The sequence below is a fragment of the Balaenoptera acutorostrata genome, chromosome 7 (genome assembly GCF_949987535.1).
Source record: "Balaenoptera acutorostrata chromosome 7, mBalAcu1.1, whole genome shotgun sequence".
Lineage (NCBI taxonomy): Eukaryota > Metazoa > Chordata > Mammalia > Artiodactyla > Balaenopteridae > Balaenoptera > Balaenoptera acutorostrata.
In genome coordinates, this window is record NC_080070.1 from 49,325,665 (window position 1) to 49,348,508 (window position 22,844).

Below are 22,844 nucleotides of genomic sequence, written 5' to 3' on the forward strand. Positions count from 1 at the left end.
GGTTCTAGTACAATAGTAGCAGCAGTCACCATAGCAACAGTGGGTGTCAACTGAGCACAATGTGCAGGTCCTTTACTAAACACTCCGCACACAGCACCTCATGTAAGCCTCACATCTAATCCACTTGATGGCAGCCATCAGAGGCTAAAAGAGGGTTAACACAGCAGAGGAGGCCAACTTCCTCTCTCAAAGTTTAGATAAATGGAAAAACTGTGGGTTCTAAAAGAGTCATAGGGGGTTTATTTTACTCAAATGGGAAAACAAAACAAAATCGAATTCAGTCTCTGATGGTGAGCTATTTCACCAGTAATCCAAAGGCCCAGAATTCAAGTGGCTATTGTCAAAGAGAGCACCCTCTTTCCCCCTGTCTGAAATAACAATCCTGAACATCTGGTGGGCAGGATGCGGCTGGTTTACTTCCAGGGGAAAGTTATGGATGGAAATGGCCAACACTGATGTATTTCAGAGGCTGTGAGGGAAGTAGTTCAAACTAGTCAAAGTGGAAAATGATGATGATGATGGTGATGATGGGGATGAGGATGGTGAGGGGGACTTTGAGAATATCTTGGTGAAGAAGAAAAGCCAACAGCAGGCATGACTGCCAAGTGAGAGTTGCCTCACTGTGGGAAGGTACTGCATCCCCTGCAGGCCAGAGTGGAGGACCCCCCTACACTCACCTGGGAGCAGCCTGGGGCACTGCAGACAAACGGCCTCTCCTGCTCCAAATTCATCTTGGATTCCTCATAAATCTGAAGGGTCAGGGGGAGAGAGGAAGGAAAACAGAAATTCATGAATATCTCCTGCTTCTACCTGAGAAAGGCAATGGCTCGGAGCCCCCTCCTATGCCAATTCCCAAATTAGATGAGAAAAACATAAACACGAACAACAGGTCCTGCCTTGCTGAAGTTTATTAGGCTCCCTGCAGTCCGAGTTCCCACTGTGTTTTCTTGAGTGCATATTTACTGCACTTTGAAGAAAAAATGCCAACAAAATGCAACCAAAAACAATGTCTATTGCAGCAGAAATTCTGCCTAGTGGGTGTTATTATCAGGTAAAACCCCACCTGTGCAAGGCAAAGAGCAAGAGAAGGGTAGTTACTGGGCAATCATCAGTGTGAGGACCAACCCTGAGCATCAGGTCAAATGATTCTCCCATGATCACCCCACTGAGCTTCAGTATGAACAAGGGACGCAAGGTAGCCCTACAGCCAGCTTAGCAAATAACCCTGGTAGTGAGCCACGGTCTTAAATTCTCTTTCACCTCAGGCATTTGATGATGCCTCAACAAAAACTATCCAAGTTGTGCAGAGGTGACCAGAAATCAGCAAATGCAAAAAGCATTACCTTAAATATTTCATTAATTTGGTTTTACAGGCTGATTTGAAATTAAAATCAGATTAAGGTGACCGCCCCTCTGATCTAGATAAGTTGTCTGGAATAAGGTAGCTTTGCAGGCAGAAACCTTATGTTGTGATCTCAGACATATGTTAAACTATAGTGTGGTCTTTTCTTATGCAGGGGTTAAGTTCTAAGGTAAGTTCATTAGGCAAAAACTGAGCGTAATCAAATATCTTTGCAAATCCTCCCCCAAACCAATAAAAGTACAGTATATATGATTGTGTAATTACTAATCTATACAGTAACATAAAATTTTTTTTTAAATATCATAAGAAGTACTATACAATTGAAGTTCCACAATTTAAATAGTTTTCTAAATCATACTTTTCTTTTTGCCAGTTTTGGAACTGAGTTTAAATAAGCTCCATGTGCTGCTGGTGGGACATGGCTTCATTATACAACTAAAACCTACTGTTTTGTCTCTGAAGAAAGGAAGTGCTGTGCTTCCTTAAAATGCTACTTGTAGGTTATTCCAAAGGAGTCTTAAGTCACCTTCACCCTTGAAAGAGGAAACTCTGCTTCACTCATGGAATAGTTACCCTTCATCCAAGAAAACTTTATCATCTTGCAAAAAAAAAAGAACAAGGCTAATTTGTATGTCATTACAGCCTTCCCCCAAACACTAATATATCCACACATATTCTTTGGGAAATAGAGGCATACTTTCACTTTTCTGAAACACAAAATGAAAACATTTTCCTTAGATAACACTCCTAGTCAGATATTAAAAACAAAACAAATTTTAAAATGTAAACTCTCTTCACATCACTATTCCTCAATTTTCACTAAGTAATGCCCTTTTCACTCTCCATTTGGAATGACTAGTCACCTATCAAGGCAGTAATGTAGCATAATTTTACAGTTTTCCTGTATCAGGCATATTGGTTAAACTTTTTTACTCTATTATATTTAGAAGAAGAAGGAAAAAAATACAAATATCTTCAGAAGTTTTCCACTTGCCCTTGTCTGAGGAAAGTCATGAGCAACTAAAATGACTTCTCACATCTCGTTATTCATGTGATTTTGCCATCGCTTATAATAGAGCATCCCTCCTCCCCACTGTGAATGCTGATGACTTACTTCTAAGCCTCCAAATAAAGGGTGACTTTAAAGCTGAGAAAATGATTTTGATCCAAGATAGAACAAACAGCACAGTAACTGGGTTATCCATTAATATTAAATATGCCTTGTTTTTCTAGTAAACTTTTTAAAACACTTTCCTGGAACTTTTCTGTCTCTGTGTCCATGATCTGCCTGACCATATCTGCCTGATATTCTGCCTGAATATCAATCTTCAATTCCTTCATTCCTGTATCACACCAATCAGTTAGGGAGCCATTTCCAAATTATGGAGAAAGGTCTGTGTATTTAAGTGTGTGTGTTTGGAGGTGGGGGGAGGTTTTGTGGACAAGTGTTACTGGAACCTCACTCTAATATTAACTATTCCTCATGTATAATAGAGAAGTTGCTATAAAGTGAGTCTTTCTTGGACATCATTTAACAATTTTGGTTGCTAAAGTAACCAAAGAATGCCAATATTAGTCATATTATTAACCAATATTAAGATTACATGATGGGGCTTCCCTGGTGGCGCAGTGGTTGAGAATCTGCCTGCCAATGCAGGGGACACGGGTTCGAGCCCTGATCTGGGAAGATGCCACATGCCGCGGAGCAGCTGGGCCCGTGAGCCACAATTACTGAGCCTGCGCGTCTGGAGCCTGTGCTCCACAACAAGAGAGGCCGCGATAGTGAGAGGCCCGCGCACCGCAATGAAGAGTGGCCTCTGCTTGCCACAACTAGAGAAAGCCCTCGCACAGAGACGAAGACCCAACACAGCCATAAATAAATAAATTAATTAATTGAAAAAAAAAAAAAAGATTACATGATGGTAAAATGGGAAAGTTCCAAGAAAGTTCCATATAAATACATGTATGGTCTACATCTGAAAGAAGTAATTTGTGATAATAATTAATATCCAACCGATAGAAGTGGTCAAGATTGGAAGTGCTATTGCTGCAGGTTAAAGGGGATTCATTAATAAGCCAAAGTGAAGAAAGAGACTGACCAAGCCTTGCCATATCAGTATGAGGAGGAAGTATTTTTCTACCATAGTCACAACTCTATCCCAAACCTGAGTCCACCAAAATGTTGACTTTTCCCATAAATTCAGGCCCTTAATGGTAATAGTTTATCAATTCTGCTTAACATCAACATGAGCTACCTTATCTTAATTATTGATTATAATTTGCATATGAACTGCAGCAAATATCATGGAATTATATGATGCTAGTGATAGGAGACTGAACAACGTTCAGTCAGAAAAAAAATTTCAGTCATACAGATTTACACTGTCTTATTGAGCCTTCATAGTCTGGATGCCACATTTAGAGGAACAGGATCAATTAGACAACTACTGAGTCTGCCTTCAAATAGTTTAGAGTTCAGTTCATTCTGTTCAACTGAGTTACCAGTCATTGTATTATTTTATTATTAAAACATAAATGAATCTGTATCAATTTATTACATGCTATGGATCCCATGGACCAAATGTTTTGGCAACATACTATTGGAATAAGTGTCCTAAGGTAAAATGGCAGTTGCTAAAATAAAATACGTTTTAAGTGATTATAAGGTCTGAGTGGGTGTATATATATGTGTGAACCTCAACTGCTTTATTTTGATGCTCTGCGTTCCCACATTTAGCCCTCTATAAACAGTACACCCTTGCTCATTCCTCCTGTGTGGGTGTTGGAGATAGTTTTACTAAACAGTACCACTCTACCACACAGGCTTTATTACGTTTATCAACCAGTATGATCTGGTCTGATGTATTAGTCAAGAGCCATGATCTCTTTTTATGGTCTATTATTATGGTTCTTTTCTAGCACATATTGTAATAATTATTCTCTCAAACAGACTTCTACTAAAGCCCTGTGTATATTCTTTTATCATCCATCACATGGGGGGCAAATTACTCAGACATGATTTTAGCCAGGCTGTTCTGCATTTGGTCCTCAGAGGTCAGGCCTCATCTTCTCATTTCCCATTCAGTTGTTTTACTAGCTGGGATGTTTTAATGAACCAGGTTTTGCTTGGCAACTGCCATACCCCAGGCTGCACTGCACAGAGCTGCCATAGTAGGCGTTCAATAAATATTTGTGGGATGGATAATGAATCCTGAATCACCACAATAAACCGTCTCAAACAGCTTGCTTTTTTTTTTCTACTCCTAAGGCAGTGGTCCTCAAACTTTTTGGCCCACAGCCACGTTTTCAGCAAGGCAAGAGGTTGTGCAGGCCAATAATTCCACCTGTTCCCAGTTATGACCAGAGAAGAAATCTCACCAGGTTTAATGGAAAAAAGTCAAAGTTGCTTTTGGTGAAAACAACAGTCTAGTTTTCATTAAATTTCACATGTAAATGTATTAATTCATCATGAATTCAGTCTGTTAATATTGTCATAGATGCTGAAACCACTGGAGTCCAGTCTATTAACCATGTGTGGACTGTTTATGGCACCCAGAGAGGGCCCTTTGAGTAACACCCAGTGACCCCATATCTTTGGTTAAATACAGTAATAATTGTGGAGGGAGCTGTCTAATCATTTAAGAGTTTCTTTACAAATAGTATCATTTTTTGTTCCTCCTTTTCCAAAGTTTAGCTTCAATGTTCACTTAGAACAAATGCCTCAAGAGTCTAATTTCCCTTCAGATTTTTGGAAAACAATACAAAACCCTAATAACAAACCCTAATGGTGTATAAAGTGAGTAGAGGTTTTTCGTAGTCGACAAGGAGATGACAGGTTTGATTTATAATTCAAACTAAACTGCCACTGGATTCAGCTGGCCTCTCAATGAGCAAGAATCTCTTTCATTGTTTAGCGTTTGACCCTACAAATTCCTCCTGGTCTAAAATGGGAAATCTTCCACAATAGCTGATGCAATCCATTCAAATGCTTTGCCAGGCATTTAGGGATATACTTGGAATTACTACTTCATGAAGGGCAAACATTGCAAAAAACAAATGCTACAAAAAACTTGGATAGTCTACACAAAATACTGTAAATATGTATTTTAAACTTAAGAGCAACAACTGAGCCCAAAGGGAAAAAAACCTACATCATCTGCTTTGCTAGAATCAGCCAAGAGTGATGCTTCCCCATCTAAATCATAGTAAGCCATTACCGATTCTTAGTTAACAGCGAACTCCAATCTCAGTGTCATGGCCCAAATTTCCCCCACAACAGCAAACACATTCATACAGTGATATGGGATTTGGAATAGTAAGACACTAAAAATGTTGTTTTAATCTGAAAATCTGGCACGCACTTTTATCAACATCAAAAGTTCTGGGAACTTCAAAGCCACAACTGTATATATAAATGAGCACTAATAATAATATTGATATCCTCATCAGCTCTGGTATTGTTAATCTGGACATGAATGCATTAGAGATCTGAAAGGGGGCTTGCATTTTAATAGCGATGTTAACAACCTCTGTCAGCCTTTACTGCCCTACGATGAGCGTGGAATGAGTCTTCTTGGCAGTACTCCTGTGAAGCAGATCTTCGCTACCCTGTTGAGCTTACTAGACTGCAGAAAGGGTTCTAGAAGAGGAAACAGGTCCTTCCTAAAATGCCAAGGTTAGCCGACAAACATCTTGAGTTCATCACACTGTGTGAGATTCCAGATCAGTCTTACTTTGTTTCTGGAAGCAAAGGTTGTTTATTAACTAAATTAGTTAAGGGTATAGCCAATTTGTACTTCATGTTTCTGAAAAAAAAAAAAAAAAAAAAAAGCAAATATTTCTCTCAATGTCTTGGTCAGAAAGGCAAAGAGCCACACTCAATAATAACCCAACACAAATTCACCAAAAGCACACATTAAAGTATTTTATTCTAAGATGCCTGATTCTACTTTAAAAGCCAGGGTGCAGGGTCATTCTCCCAACACGTGGCTAGCTATTGGAAAGGAATTATATATTTAATCTGAAGGATATGGTACCTTTCACTATTTCATTTGCTCATCTGTGATACAGAACCATTTTAGTAAAACATTGTAAATAGGACCATTTACAGAGGTATTATTTAAAAAATAATTTTTTAATTATCTTAAAATTCTTTAATATTACTTTAATACCGTAACTTCAAACAGAAAAATAAACACCCTTGAATCTCAGTCCAAGAAAATCAATTATTTTGTGAGTGGGTCTTAGTATCCATCTCTGCATCTGTGTCTCTGTGTCTTTGTTTTTCTGTGTGTGTCTTCTCTCTTGAAAACTCTATGTCTCTCTTTTTATATGTCTGTTTCTCTGTGTCTTTGTCTTGTTACATATGTCTTTGTCTCTCTTTGTCTGTCTGTCTGTCTCTCACACACATACACACACTCATTTTATCAGATGTGCTCTTACTAGCTTTACTGGTAAAAAGATCTAGTAGGCTTGTTTCCTGTTTCAGTGTTATTCTTGAAGTGGGCTGCAGCTAGAATCTGAATTTCATTGGGCTATTATTATTTGCAGCTGTGTGACCTTTTTAACCCTGCTTTTAAAGTGACATTTCAGCCCTCAAGCTTGAAACGCCTTGAATGCTGCAAAGTTTTCAAACCAGAGATTTATACGGGGAACAAGACCAAGAGTGGGAATCTACCTTCTAAGCGAAAATTTCAACAGAACTTGGCGAGAATGGGGGTGTCTTGCTGGGCAGTTTACAGCCAGAACTCTTCCCCAGGAGTCCTCAGCTGTACCCAGACCACTTGCAGCTAAACATTGCCATCCCGTTCAAACCAGAATATCATTATCCTTAAAAGATGTCCACCATTCCCTGGTATCCCAAAGTTCAGAGTCCCACAGCCTGAATCACAGACCTCTTTAGGGTTGTTTCACAGGCTGCATCACGCTTAAGGGACTGTCCAAATGTCCCTTCGAACCAGGCCCATGGTTCCCAGGAGGAAGGATTTCCAAAGAGCTTTTGTCTCTGGAAACTCACGGGGCCTTACTTCCCGGCCCTCACAGGAGAGAGTGCTGGGGGCTCACGTCCTCTCGTGTACTTTAGCAGAGGTTTGTGGTTTTATTTATGTGGCGTTTATACTGTGTATGAAAAAACATTCCAGTGGGATTGGGTTTTCATACGTTAGATTCCTCTTTCTTTTCTTTTTTTTTTTTGTTTTTGTGTTAAGTTTTCCATATGTTTCTTTGGATATGAGCCCTCTTTTCAAAGTTACTGGCTAATTTCTACTTATGTTTCACACAATCCTGTCTCACAGCTTTCCTACCTATGGGTTCAGAAGTTCAGAACGTACTTGTTAAGCAACAGTGTTGGACCTTAGAGGTGCAGCATATTAGTCTCTGCAGGGTGTGTGTCTGTGCCCAAGGCTGTATATCTAAGTCTGTGTTCCTCTTCCTGCTCCCACCTCGCACAATACATTTTTGGCAGGACACACCTCATTTCAATGAAAAGTTTATTTGACATGCATGTGGTTAACAAAACACTAGCTTAGAGATTCTCAGGTTTTGAAGGAAATATTGAATGTAACAAAATTACTTGGCTTGTTTCTAATGAGACTGAACCCAACCTCAGAAGACAGGCTGAAAAGCAAACTCTTCCTTTTACCTACTCCCAATACGAACAACTGATGAGAAAAGAAAAAATAAAATTGGAATAAGAGGTGACCAGGGATTCAGTTGACCTTGTCATCTGTACCTTTCCAGAAAGTCTTCCACTGCAATTTAAAATAATTGCCCCGTGAAACCCTGAGAGGAAAAACTATGATAGCAAAGAAATTAAATGCAAAACCAGGTATATTCTTCATTCTGGTCAAAAGCAGCTTGCCTTTAGAAATTGAAGAATAACTTAACAGAAGAAAGAAAAAGTTCTTTCTTTTCCTTTTTTGCTCTACTATAGTAAAATTTGACTTTAAAATTGTAACCCACTCCCAAATGGGACTACTTTGCCTCTGGAGACTTTTTAAGACATTTTGAGTACATTTGGTTTTTAAACTGTTTTCATGTAAAATGAATATTTTTGAATATTCTGAAAAATCACAACTTTCTAGTCTTGGCTTGCTTTTCACACATTCAAATGATTTTTATTGGCTAGAACTGTTTTCTTCGTATCTTTATTCTATATAAGTATCCTTGCGTCTCTAGCAACAATATATGTTTGGTCCACCTAATGTATGGGCTGAAGTAATCTTTAACAAAACACCTGAGAAGTTTCCTTCTTGTGCATGAATCAGAGCTACAAAATGTGACACTGTGTATGAAACACAGTGGTGATCATGCCAGACCTCTCTGCTCTCTGCAAGGCCTGGTAAGAGGCTATTTCATCTTAGTATTAAATCTTATGATTACCCTTACTGACTTACTAGTAAAAGACATTTGAGAATGATGGTATCAAACTGAGTGTTTTTTATCTTTTACTCCAGAAGAAAGCTAGGCATTCTCAAGTCCTATCTGAAGTAGCCAGCAGTTGTGTTCAGAACTTGCCCCATCTCACCGTGTCAGTTGAATACAAGGGTAAAAATACATTTAAAGACTTGATTCAGATTCCCACTGTACTATGCGTCAAATGTCAAGCATGTGAACATTTGACAATACTAGCAGGTCACTTAAAGGCCATGTTAAGGTAAAAATCTTAAGTCATCTGAAGATTCTGTCATCATTCTAATAAAGTTCCCTCTGTAAATACTAGCAGGGACTCCTTTGGTGGCACAGTGGTTAAGAATCCACCTGCCAATGCAGGGGACACAGGTTTGAGCCCTGGTCCGGGAAGATCCCACATGCCGCGGAGCAACTAAGCCCGTGCACCACAACTACAAAGCCTGTGCTCTAGAGCCCTCGAGCCACAACTACTGAGCCCACGCACCACAACTACTGAAGCCCGCACACCTAGAGCCCATGCTCCGCAGCAAGAGAAGCCACCACAATGAGAAGCCCGCGCACCACAATGAAGAGTAGCCCCCTCTTGCCACAACTAGAGAAAGCCCGCGCGCAGCAACGAAGACCCAATGCAGCCCAAAAAAAAATTAAGAAAAAAAAAATGTATATATATCTTAAATACTAGCAAAAGGCACATTTTCATCGGCTTTCCTAGAGAGGAACAATTTCCTTGCATGGCCCAGCAAGAGGATTTGGAAATATGTGAAACCAGTTTTTAGTTGCCACTATTTCTGGGAGTCACCACTGTCATTTAATAGGCGGGGTCAGGGGTACAAAATATTCTGTGACGTGCAGAATGGGCAGCCCTGTGCAACACCAAAGTTTCCTGACCCAACAGCTAACAGTGCAGATTTTGCAAGAATAATCATAGTATTAGTCCCACTGCCCACTGGTTTAGAGGTAAAAAGCAGATAAGAGTAAGAAAATAGTAAGAGTGAGACAATGAAAACAAAGTCAGCATACAGCAGAGGAAATGAAAATAAGAGACTAAACACATACCCACCTCTTTATACTTTGCACACAGCTCTGGAAAACGCAGGCAAAGTTAAGCCTAGGATGAGGCTAGATTCAATGCCAATAAAAACTTTATGAATATTCAAAAAAGTATGTGAAATTATCATTCCCTTTCAATGTGAAGGAGGGCTGGGGACTGTTGCCAAAATTTAACTAAGCATACGCTTTCAATCCATAGCAGAGACAGATGAGTAAACTAGAGTAGACTTTTTTAAGTGAATTACCTCGTTTGGCTACCTACAGCCCCACTCTCCAGTTCACTTACCACACCATTCTAAGCGGTGTTGACGCAACGGTAGCAAAAGAAAGCCTTGGCCCAAGGTGGAAACGGCTCTTGTTCAGATGCCCTTTCACTCCTGATAATTGCCTTGTTTATTTTATATTATTGCTGAGGACAGCGCCACCAAAAAGACCATGCTTTGTTTGATTTTGGTTTTCTTTTCCTTTTAAAATTTAAGCAGAGAATGTCACAAGATTTCAAATTGTTTTTATGTTACTGGTACCATCAGTCATCAGCTCATAGAATACTTATTAGGGGAACACTGGCCCCCTAACCCTAACCAACTTCAAAACGTATTAATAGGGCAAAAACTTACTAATAGGCATATATATATATATATATACACACACACACAAATACATACATATATAAATACACATACATACACACACACACACACATATATATATATACACACATTTAATTTTTTTTCTCTTTCGGCCTAAGTTTTCTTATTGATAGGTTGCGGTGTGTATGCGTGACACACATTAACACACATTACAGAGATTATTTCATCTCCATAAACTAGCTCAAGCCTCAAAACCGTTGCCTAATCCTAAACGTAACCCAGAGGAGGCTACTGAGCTCCAAGGAGGTATAAGAAGAAAACCCGGGTCTGCCTCGCAGCCCAAGTTCACCACAGTTAAGGATCATTAAGCTTGTATTTTAAAAGTGCAGAAATCAGATGTATTTCTGAGAATCACTAAGTCGTTTCCACAGACTAGAAAAGTCCTTCATGTCTTTCTCAACTTCCTATTAAACAAAAGAGCCACTCACTAAAGCCTATAAACCCACTGAAACATACTGGAAAAAAGGACACAGAAAGAAAAGGCCTTTTCCTTGAACCACCACCCACGAGAGGTTACACTGTACCAGACTCCAATTCATCAAAAGGTCCTAGCCATTAACAAACAAACGAGGGGCCAGCTCCTTCTCTCCCCAGGGCTCGGCCCCCAGACAACAGCTCCATTTTTCAGTCAACACTCCCAATCAGCACGGAAAGGGAAAGGGACTTTTTTGAATGCCCCTGCTCCCCCAAACCTAGGACCTTTTCCTCAGCTTGACTGTGGTCTCTCTACTCAGGAGGTGGAGGTCAGGCCCTGGGAAATACCCTGAACCTGGACTCTTCCGAGAGGGAAAGTGAAAGCAGGCAGGGGCACGAAGCACCCAGAGGGGATTTGGAAGGAGGCCGATCAGACAATTCCATTGAAAGGCTGGGTAAAGGGGAAGCGAAGAGCCCCCAAGCCCACATGGGTGAATTGCAGCTGTTCAACGAGCCAATTCTAGGATCTTCATAGGGCACTGTTCAGGGGTAGCTTCAGGGAGAGTGACCTGTGGGCAGTGATTGATTACCTGTCACCCAGAACTTGTTCCAAAGTGATTCAACCTCGGCATGCACTGGGACAGGACCAGAAACCGAGGACACTGGTCTCATTCATTCATTCCTGCCTCACACAGTCACCGGGCACCTACCAAGCATTAAGCTCCATGCTAGGAACAGGAAGGCTCCAAAAAATAGCCCCTGCCCTTTGAGCAGTGACCATCCAGTAGGGAGGTGAGGCATGTACAGATGTCTATGGTAGAAGGTAGATTTTTAAAGGCCATAAAGTAGTTTTAGCAAAGTGCTATGAGAGATCAGGGGCCATGAGAAAGCAAGCCTGTGTTATTAACTACATCAAATACCACATAATCTCCTTTCACAGCTAAACATTTCTCACAATCAGCTATCAATTCAAGGAACAAACACACACACACCTTGAAGCGATCTTTTAATTGTACTAGAAGTAAGGTCTTTATGTTTGTTTTAATTTAGGCTTTATTTTACTTTTAATTCTGATAAATAAGACTACATTATTTGCAATAAGCTTAACGCTGTGGCCAGGGGACCAGATTTTATGTTAGAAAATCAATAATTGAATCTCAGCTCCCTTGCTTACTAGCTGTGTGATCTTGGGCAAATTACTTAACTTCTTTGAACATTACTTTTCTCACTATAAAAAGACTACAGACAATATTGGCATCATCTGCCTCTGGGGATATTGGGTGAACACATGTGCTTTAAAAAGCACTACATAAACTGTAAAGTGCTGTGAAATGTTGGTTACTGTTTTTATCAGTCACCTTGCAGTAAGCACATGGAATTGCTGAAGTACTGGATGGTGCAAAGAGTTATGTCTACATTTGACAGCATGTGCAGAGAGATTAAAGATTCTGAAAGATGTTGGAGAGGATGATCCTTAAAGAGATCCTGATCTTCTATGCTTCTCTGATAATCTAGCAATTACCAAGCCAAACCTTATTCACCAGCTTTTTACTGGTAGGCTCCCAAGTAGAATTATTTTCTTTGTCTTCTAATTGAGATGCGATGTCAAGAAATGCTTTGGAGTCTGGTCTGTGTTCAAACCCTAGGTCTGTGACATACCAGCTGACATATAAGCTTGGGTAATGGGTCACTTGACCCTGGGATAAATTTGGCTATTGCTGGCTGAGCAAGCCAGGGAGCATCAGACACCTCGCCCTGGGCTTGGAGGAGCCAGAGCTGGAAAGGCACATGAATTTGTTTACCTTCCTGGAACACTGCTTCCAACCACAGAAATGAAGGGAAAGCTCTTTGCTAGGCAAGTCCACCCCGACACCTTGGCCACGCTGCCCTTACCATCCAGACTCCAGTCGCACTGATGGTAGGAAAAAAGTGGAGTTTGGGAGGCACCTGGGATAAACTGAGAAATTCAGTGCCTTCTTATCAGTGGGTACTTCTAGGCTCACCTGGAGTCATTAGAAATAAGACTAATACAGATTAATAAGACTAATATAAGACTAACGGGTAAAGGGGGGTCAAAAGGTTAAAAAAAATGCAGTTGATGTAAAACAGACACAGAAATTTTGATCATATCTAAAATATTGATTTTATGTATATATCAATATATACATATATATGTTTATATATTGATAAAATAAAGTCTGAAAAAAAGAAATAAGACTAATACAGATTTTGACCTTTGTTTACATCCACTCTCCACTTGGGCTACCAAAAAAGAAATGGAATCTTCCTTTTGTTATTAAATTTTCTTTAGCAAGCTATACTATCCTTTATCATCTTACTGCTTATTCTTGTTTTTGCTCTTCCCTATTTTTTTTATTTTCTTCCCTCTCCTTTTCATTCCCAAAATATCCCATGTGGTATTTAATAAAATACTTTGAATAAGGCAGTAAGAGTTAGCTGTGAAAAAAGGAAGTCACAGCACAAATCAAAGATCTGGTCAATTAGACCACTTGGGAAAATGGGGAGCTCACATCTCAATAACAGCAACATTTCCTAACCCAGGACACTGGGTTGTTCACGATGATTAGCCAAAGACCTCTGTGCCTCAAAGCAGATCACCCTCCCAATGCAGAAAGGTCTGTATGTATGGAAAGCCTGGCAAATTTTGAGGGTTTTTTTAATGCTTGGGAGTAGTGAAAATTTTATTTAGTGAAACTATCTCTTCCATGTACCACCACATCCTATGTGTCAGCCATTTTTAATCTCAGAAAAGCATTTTCCGTCAAGGCTGAAAGAAAGCCTTGATTAGATACAGCTTTGATTTATCTTCTCCACTAAGTGCCTCTGTAGGGAACGCAGCCGGATAAAGCCATTCAAATATGAGTTAGGATGGCAAAATTCTCAGTAATTTCCAAAACCTTCAGTTTTCCTATCCACCTTTGTGATACCCACATTAAAGGATTTCTGGTACTCCTGAAGTGATGGGATTATTTAAATAATGACATCAAGCTAATGTTTGTAAGATGCTTCAAGGAATTGAACACAAGTTGAAAGTAGTAATATCATCGTTATTTCTTCATCTGTCCTCTACTATTTCCAAAGAAACAGAAACAACCACTTACACAAACACACACACACAAAAATCCTCCGGACACCCAAGTTAACCAGCGTCTCCTTTCTTCCCAAACCGCTAATCAGCCAGCCACTGGGCAAACAGCTCAAGCACCAGACAAGGAAAACATGTTATTTTTCTGGGCAAGCCTTAACTTCACTGCCTACAAAACACAGCCCCACGGGGCACATCCCACACATGGTGAGATTAAGGCTCCCCTCTCTCACTGGAAACCAATAGTTAACCGTCAACGCCCACGGAAACTGAGGTCAGGATTCGCCAACATGCACCCTGAAGTCCAAGCTCGTTGATTCTCAAGCTTTCCTACACAGACCAGTACTCACATCCAAACCATCGCTGCAAGACTTCTCCTGCTAATAACACTCAAAGAAAGCTCAAAAAAAAAGGAGCAGCATAAGAGAGAGCTTCTCTCCACGGAGCCTTACCCCCAGCCGCCCAACGTCCTGAGGACTTCTCGGAATGAGAGAAATTGCTCAGTGTCAGCGCTGGACAGTGAGTCAACCTGGTGTCTACGTGTCCTCTGAACCAGGCGATTCAGTGAGCTAAGGTAAGAGAAGGAAAGCAAAACAAACAACAAAACCAGGCTTCAGATAGTCCCTTAAAAAATGAGGCTGTCGGGAGCCAAATTCCGCAGTGCACACAAGCCACTTCAAGGCACACCCCACAGCACTCATCAGAAATCTTCAAAGGACGAGTGAGGCTCCCCTGCCACAGGCCAGGGTCATGGACCCAAAGGTGACAATGAGACACTCCTAAGAACATCTGGACAAATAAGCCAGGCACAGGGCCTTTCCAGACGGTGGACAGTGGCCTCTGTCTTCACTCATCGGATGACCCCAGATTCCTGTCCCGGGGCTGGCTGCTTCCAGCACAGATCTTCACTCACCCAAGCCCAGTGCAGGGTTCAGGTTTTAAAGTGGCTGAAGAGTCACTCTCTTCCCTCATTTCCCCTGTCTGCCTCCAGAAGACTTGTCAGTCTTCCAGCAGATGTCTCTGGAGGACCTCGTTAGGTGAGAGCGGGGAAGGAGACAGATGAGGTCCCTGATCTCATGGAGAACAAAAAAGAAAGTAAGCAAAAACCACCGGCACACAAATCAAGTAAGTGACCAGGAAAAACAACTGCACATTTTGGAAAGTCCACTGCAGATATAAATAGGGCAATGTGATAGAGAAAAAGGTGGACAAGGGAACGTATTTAAGGGAGAGGTTGGCTGAGGCCTGAACTAGGCAAATGAGCTGTTTGAAATATGCAAATGAGCTCAACTATGCAAATGAACAAGAGAGGGTGTTCTAGGCGCAGAGGACCCCAGAAGCAAAGAGCTGGGGTGTCTGAGGGACTAAAAGGGGACTGGTGAGACTGCAGTGTGGTGGGCAAGAGAGAAAGGGGTCAAGGGTCACTGAGAAGCAGGCAGGCCTCAAATCATCCAAGAGGAGGATTTATTCTGAGTAAAGAAAAGCACTAAAGAATTCCAGGCTGGAGAGAAAGGGACTTGGAGCAGTTAACTTTTCTGTTCCTCAGTCCTCATATAAAACACGAGGATCATAATAACTTTACTTTGGAGTTGTTGTGAGGGTTAAAGACATCCCAGGATTAGGACAGAGGCTGGAACACAAGGCAGATGCTCACCTTCTTATGAATTAAACAACACAGCCTATCTCATGCATAAATAAGTATTTAGACTTCCCCCAAAGTAAGAAACAATCCCTGTGACATAACTAACACAGGCCGACAGTATGAGAGTCTAAACACTGACCTTGGGATTAATTCTCTCAGTCACCACTTTAGCTCTAGCTTAAAGTCACACTGCCTGGTTTCAAACCATGGCTGTGTGACCTTGGGAGGTAACTCAACTTCTCTGTGCATGTTTTCTCATCTATAAATGGAGATAAAACTACTTCCTAGGCTTATTTGAAGATTTATTTATATATATAATATAAATATATAATATTTTTATTATATATAGAGAGAACCTATATACAGAATAGAGAGAGAACCTATATACAGAATAGAGAGAGAACAATTTCTGGTGTATAGTGAATATACAATACTTATTAGATATAGTAATAATACTTTTTTTCTATCAGAAGAGACACTGAAGGCTTTTCAATCTCATATAACCAAATTTAGGACAATGTCAAGTACTATTTTTTTTTTTGCTTTGACTGTTAAATACCATATTTTGGATTCAGTAGTTAAAAGAATATTTTTGAAGCAAAAATAAACAAATGCAGCTACATCAAACTGAAAAGCATCTGCACAGCAAAGGACACTATCAACAAAATGAAAAGACAACCTACTGAATGGGAGAAGGTATTTGAAAATCATATATCTGATACGGGGTTAATATTCAAAACATATTACAACCTCATACAACTCAACAACAAAAAAACAACCCAATTAAAAAACTGTCAGTGTTGAATAGATATTTTTCCAAAGAAGACATACAAATGGCCAACTGGCACATGAAAAGATGTTTAACATCACTAATTATTAGGGAAATGCAAATCAAAACCACAATGAGATACCACCTCATACCTGTTAGAATGACTATTATCGAAAAGGCAAGAAATACAAGTGTTGGCAAGTATGTGGAGAAAAGGGAACCCTTAGACACTGTTGGTGGGAATGTAAATTGGTGCAGCCACCATGGAAAACAAAAAATTAAGAATAGAACTACCATATGATCCAAAAGGTCCACTTCTGTGTGCTTACCCAAAGAATATGAAAACACTAATTCAAAAATATATATGCATGCCTATGCTCATTGCAGCATTACTTACAATAGCTAACATATGGAAACAAACTAAGTGTCAATGGATATATGGATAAAGATGTGAGATATATATATATATATATATAGATATAGATATATAGATATATACATACACATACACACTGATATATATATATGCAAACATATATATATATATACACACGTAGATACATACACACACACAATGGAATACTACTCAGTCGTAAAAAAGATGAAATCTTGCCATTTGCAACAACATGGATGGACCTTGAGGGTATTAATGCTAAGTGGAATAAGTCAGGTGCAGAAAGATAAATACCATATGATTTCACTTGTATGTGGAATATTAAAATTAAATAAATAAATGAACAAACCAAACCAAGCAAAAATAAACACATAGATACTGAGAATGGAGTAGTGGCTACCAGAGGGGAAGGGGCAGGGGGAGGGCAAAATGGGTAAAGAGGGTCAACTCTATGGTGACAGATGGAAACCAAAAATTTAATGGTGGGCTTCCCTGGTGGCGCAGTGGTTGAGAATCTGCCTGCTGGTGCAGGGGACACGGGTTCGAGCCCTGGTCTGGGAGGATCCCACATGCCGCAGAGCGGCTGGGCCCGTGAGCCACAGCTGCTGAGCCTGCGCGTCTGGAGCCTGTGCCCCGCAACGGGAGGGGCCGCGATAGTGAAAGGCCCGCGCACCGCGATGAAGAGCGGTCCCCGCACCGCAATGAAGAGTGGCCCCCGCTTGCCGCAACTGGAGAAAGCCCTCGCACGAACCGAAGACCCAACACAGCCAAAAATAAATAAATAAATAAATAAAGTAGGGGAAAAAAAAATTATAAAAAAAAAAAAAAAAAAAAATTTAATGGTGAGCACGCTATAGCATATATAGAAGTAAAAATATTATGCTGTACACATGAAATTTATGTAGTGTTATAAACAAATGTTACCTCAATAAAAAATATTTTTTTAAAAAAAGAACATTTTCATTTGGGTGGAGAAAGTGCATCAAATACAATTTTTATTTCTCAATAGGCTAGATTTGTTTTGCTTTGGTTTTTACAGAGCTGAGTAATTATTTTAAATGTAAAGATAGTTTATCCATTGAAAGTTAGTCAAGAAAACTTTGGTAATTGACAAATCATGTTTTTATCTTAAGTTGTGATTTTATATACAAAGGAAAGTTTGAAGGATATATACCAAAACATTAACAGGTTTACAGTGGTTGCAGCTAGGCAATGAGATGATGCATTTTTTGTGTATCTATATATTCTTTTTCTTTCTACCATGAACATTGATTGTGTACAAAATAAATCAAAGACTCAGTGTAAGATAAAAGGAATACATCCAAAAGCATGTGATGATGGCAAGGACGCTGTAAGGGTCCATGAACCTGCCTTGACCTTTGCAGCTATCTGTTCCATCTTTGGCAAATTTCTAAGCCTCCCTAAATTTTAGTTTCTTTATTTGTTAAATGGACAAAACAATTCTTTTCCACACAGCGTTGTGGTAAAGACTGAATGAGGCATACAGTGACTACTCAATAAATCACAGCTCCATAGTACTCTGTAGTCTTTAAGAGCACCTGGGTTCAACTCTTTTTTCTTTCCTTAATTACCTGTGTGACCTTAGACAAGTCACTTAACCTCTCTGTGCCTCAGTTTCCTCATATTTTATAATAATGGCACTTACCTCACATGGATATAAGAGTATATGAGGATTAAAGGAGTTAACATATGTAAACAATTTGGAACAGTGCCCAGCACATGGTAAATGCTATGTAACTGCCAGTTCTTATTACTATTATGAAATCTAAATCTAAAACTTCTGAAAAGCATATGGTTACATAATCATGTAAATATGGTTTATTTTATGGTGACAAAAATAACAAGCAAGAATAGTATGGCATTTTAGTATCATTCATTGGCAGAGACATTAATTTTTATTCATGTATAAACTTGTTATGTTTATACGACAAGGAAAAAAATCAAGGTCCTAATTTTTATTTGATTCCATGTATTAAACACAAGCTATAATTTGAGGACTACCCAGAAAACTTAATTGCCTGAGCTAATTTCTCCAATGAGCATTTTCTCTGCATCATTCTGTCTTTACGTTTTTCCACCAGCATAGAACAGAATTCAGTAAATCTGCATGCATATTTGTTAGAGTATGTAATCACACAGTGTGGCAAGCACAGAGGGGAGTCGGGCTGTCCACTTATTTATCAAAAACAATTTTTACTGGAAGCTTAACTTGCCTGGAACCCTAGGTATTGGGGAGATCTAGAGGAAAAAAAACAAAGTCCCCAAGAGATAACATAGCGGTCAAGATTCAGAATAACACAGGACTGAGTTTCATCCTCTCTCTATCTCTCTGCTCAGAATAGGAGTATCCTCATCTACAAAATAGGAATAATAATAAAAACAACAACTACTGCTATTACCTCATTGGCTTGTTGCGAAGCCTGAATGAAACGCTGCCTGTAATTCATTTAGCACATTGTAAGTTCTCAATAAATGTTAACTATTGTTATGTGGCCTTCAAGGGAAGCAGACAGCAGCTGATAACTACATGTCTATGTGAAAAGTTAGATCGAGTTTCAAGGAAGACTCTGAGAGCACAGAAGCGGGAGTGACAGTCTACCCATAGGAGTCAGGACTCAGGAAAATGGAATTAAACTATTATTCTTAGCACCTTCTATTCCCCCTTCTAGTGCCTTCCCAACACATTGACAATGATCCTTGGTTGGGCATATCTGCCCTTGTCTAAGACAGATAAGATCCCATTCTCCTTGTCTCTAGCCCCAGACCCAATCAAAGCTTACTCTCATCCTTATCCAATTGGAAGGTCAAGGTTATCTTGTGCAGCTACACATGTGATGCTTGAGTCTGTTCAACATCCCAAAGAACTCATCAACCAGATGCAGCTGGAGGACCTGCAGTGATGGTGACCTTGTCCCCGTGAGAGACTAGACACCATCTTTAAGATGCTGGGCAGCATCAGCAGCTAGGTCTCGGCTCAGGCCTTTGAAGCTGCCTGAGACAGATAAACTCCATCCCAGAAATGAGCTCAGCACGGCATGACCGTGGCTTGTCTGCCACAGCAATTCGGGACTCCACGTCTATTCTGCAGGTAAGCTGTGCCGCTCAGAAACTCATGACTTCTGTCCAGGGCACTGAGCACTGCCTCACTCTGTTCCCAGGCTCTGTGCCCAGATCTACTCTCTGCCACAGCTTCTTGAGTTCTGACCTTTGAATTAAACTGCTCCTTGCAGAAGCATGTCATGACCTTGTAAGGTCACCTGCCCATCTTCATGTGCTCTCATTGTTTAAGAACTTCCTCCTCATAGGGAACTAAACCCCATCTCCCTGTAACTTGCAGTCACTGGGCTCATCTGATCCTAGGGGCCATCCAGAAGTATAATCTTTTTTTAATGTGGCAGAATTTCAAGTATCCTCAGGCCAATCAAAACTGCCTGGCACTCCCTACTTTTCTTGGAGGGACCAAGTATCTCCAAGTTGCTTCTGCTGCTGCCCTTGAGATGTTCTTTCATTAATCCAACCTCCTTCCTAGGATGCAGCCCTGGCCAACTTGACATGGGCATTAGGCTGATGATGGCTTTTCTCTGCCATTGATCCTAGGGAACATTTGCAGTAGCTTCAAGACAGTAGCCCCAAGAAATTAGCTATGTTGGAAAATTCTGGCTCATGGGTAGGCTGCTGATGTGATCTAGGGTGACTTCTATACACTTCATACCACCCCACAAGAGCAATTCCTCATCTGTCTACAGAAGGAAAATAAAGAATTGCAAGCATCACCAAGAGCAGTAACCCATTTTCGTAAATCCTCAAAGAGATCTTGCAAACAGGCACTATATCTGAAGTACGTATTGCCAGAGTTGTGGCCAAGAATGCAAGCAAGCAAGCAGTAGACAGGACTTCTCAGAACCAAACCTGGGTAGTATTAAATATTTTCCTTTCCAGATGTGTGAAAGGACAGAAAAAAACAAAAGGGGGGAATAAAAGGTTGTATTTGTGTCTTGCTGCCCTTGCCCTGTGGTTCCAGGACTGGAGTCAGTCTGCATAATGCCAGAGACAGTCCTAAGGACCCTCCCTCACTGAGAAGACAGTTCTTCTGGGTGGTTTTCCTCTGCCCCTCCAGATCCATTGTCTGCACCCCCATCCCATGTCCTAGTAAGCTGCCCTTTACCAACTACCCCCAAATCTCCTTAACTGGAGGGAGGAAAGGGAGAGAGGTCAAGGGTCCACTCCTGGCACTGCCTCTCTGCTGGGGTTCGGGTGGCAGTGATTGTGTCTCCACATGTGGTAGGCAGCCCCTTTCCCACAGCCAAGCCCTCCCCAGTGGGTTCTTCCCGTGGCCCCCTCGCCCTTCCAGGTCTCCTGTTAGCCTGCCCACAGTTCTGAAGTAGTCCCTTCACTACACTTCCTTTCATTACCCCTGGGAGAGTGCCATCTATTCCTGTGGGGACCCTGACAGATACAGTGGTCTATGTCCAAGGAGTATTTAATCATGTTCGTATGCCTAGAACCACCATGACCACTAATTCTCCTAGATCACAGCCCAGATTTACAAGGCCTTGACCTAGGGACTCAGACGATTTCAGAATTCTCTGGAGGAGTCAATGGACCAGATACACGTCATCCGACCATCCTGTTAGGGTAGCTCTCAGAATCCTGGACAAAGAAAAGTCAGACCATTCAGGGCATATTTGGAATGAGGGAGAAAAACTTGTTTGGAAATATTTTCTGATTAAGTGATGTTGGTCTTACGATATGAAAAGCTAAATCAAAAGGAAGGCAGGGAAGGCTACAAAGATTTATTGCTATTTATTTAGTCTTCACCACAACCTTACTGAAAAGGTATTGTCTTCTAATTTACAGATGAGAATTTCTAAGGTAAATAACTTCCCTAAGGACGCCGCTAGAAAAAAGGGGAGCCAGGAACCAAACACATACATATCTGCCAACCCCGATGCCTGCTGTCTTTCCTCCACCCTAACCGCTTTTTTCTTTCAAGCCTGATTGAAACTTTCCCCAAATCATCAGTGAACCCTAGTAACTATAACCAATAATAGATATGACATTATCTGGAGAAATATTATCATTCTCAATTTTCACGAAGTACCAAGCTAAAACCTTCAGAGCTTTTGTTTTTCAGTCATATACTTAGGATAAAAGTGATCGGGTAAGGGCTTCCCTGGTGGCGCAGTGGTTGAGAATCTGCCTGCTAATGCAGGGGACACGGGTTCGAGCCCTGGTCTGGGAAGATCCCACATGCCACGGAGCAGCTGGGCCCGTGAGCCACAACTACTGAGCCTGCGCGTCTGGAGCCTGTGCCCCGCAACGGGAGGGGCCGCGATAGTGAAAGGCCCGCGCACCGCGATGAAGAGCGGTCCCCGCACCGCAATGAAGAGTGGCCCCCACTTGCCGTAACCAGAGAAAGCCCTCGCACGAACCGAAGACCCAACACAGCCAAAAATAAATAAATAAATAAATAAAGTAGCTATAAAATTAAAAAAAAAAAAAAAAAAAAGTGATCGGGTAATAACTAGATGGAAATTTCTAGAAAGACCACAAAAGAAACATAAGAACCTATTTATTTTAATAACGCTTTTTATAAATGAAGATGATGTTTATGCCCTCCAGGTCTGTTTTTATTTCATTTCTCCAACTTGCCCAAGTCTGGTTTCTCAGTTGTCCTTATTTTGACTGTTTCTGCCCCAGGAAGGTGCTGCAGGTTCTGTGAAATCATTGCCTTTACAGCTGTGCTTGCTACCTTGCAGACAGGCAAGAGAAATACAGTCTCTCTGCTTCCTTTTTAAAACCTGACAGTCACACTTTCTCCACTTCAAAGCCACACCGTATGACCTCAGCGGGCTGACATAAATGGACACTCATGCAAGAGATCATTCATTCAGTGGCTTTTTCCATATGTGGAAAAAAAAAGAGCCATTCGTTAACCTTTGTAGGGTTTAACAGTTTACAAAGCCATTTTCCATACATTAATTTAATTTGGAACTTAGAATGATTAATGAGAGGGATGTATTTT

The 22,844-nt window shown here is 40.7% G+C and overlaps 1 protein-coding gene across 7 annotated transcripts in view; it reads right to left on the reverse strand.

The window, feature by feature from the left end:
* CREB5 (cAMP responsive element binding protein 5) overlaps window positions 1-22,844 on the reverse strand; it is a 408,270-nt gene that overhangs the window by 332,503 nt on the left and 52,923 nt on the right. For 5 of the 7 annotated variants that reach the window (XM_057549812.1, XM_007193493.3, XM_007193491.2 and 2 more), the window contains exon 2: window positions 678-749. The exons of 1 other annotated variant lie outside the window; for it this stretch is intronic. In XM_057549812.1, coding sequence (XP_057405795.1) covers window positions 678-731 — 54 coding nt within the window. In that variant the 5' untranslated portion in view covers window positions 732-749. Of the gene's footprint in view, window positions 1-677; window positions 750-14,445; window positions 14,467-22,844 lie in introns of those variants that run through there. One more of the 7 variants, XM_057549810.1, reaches the window with a different exon arrangement.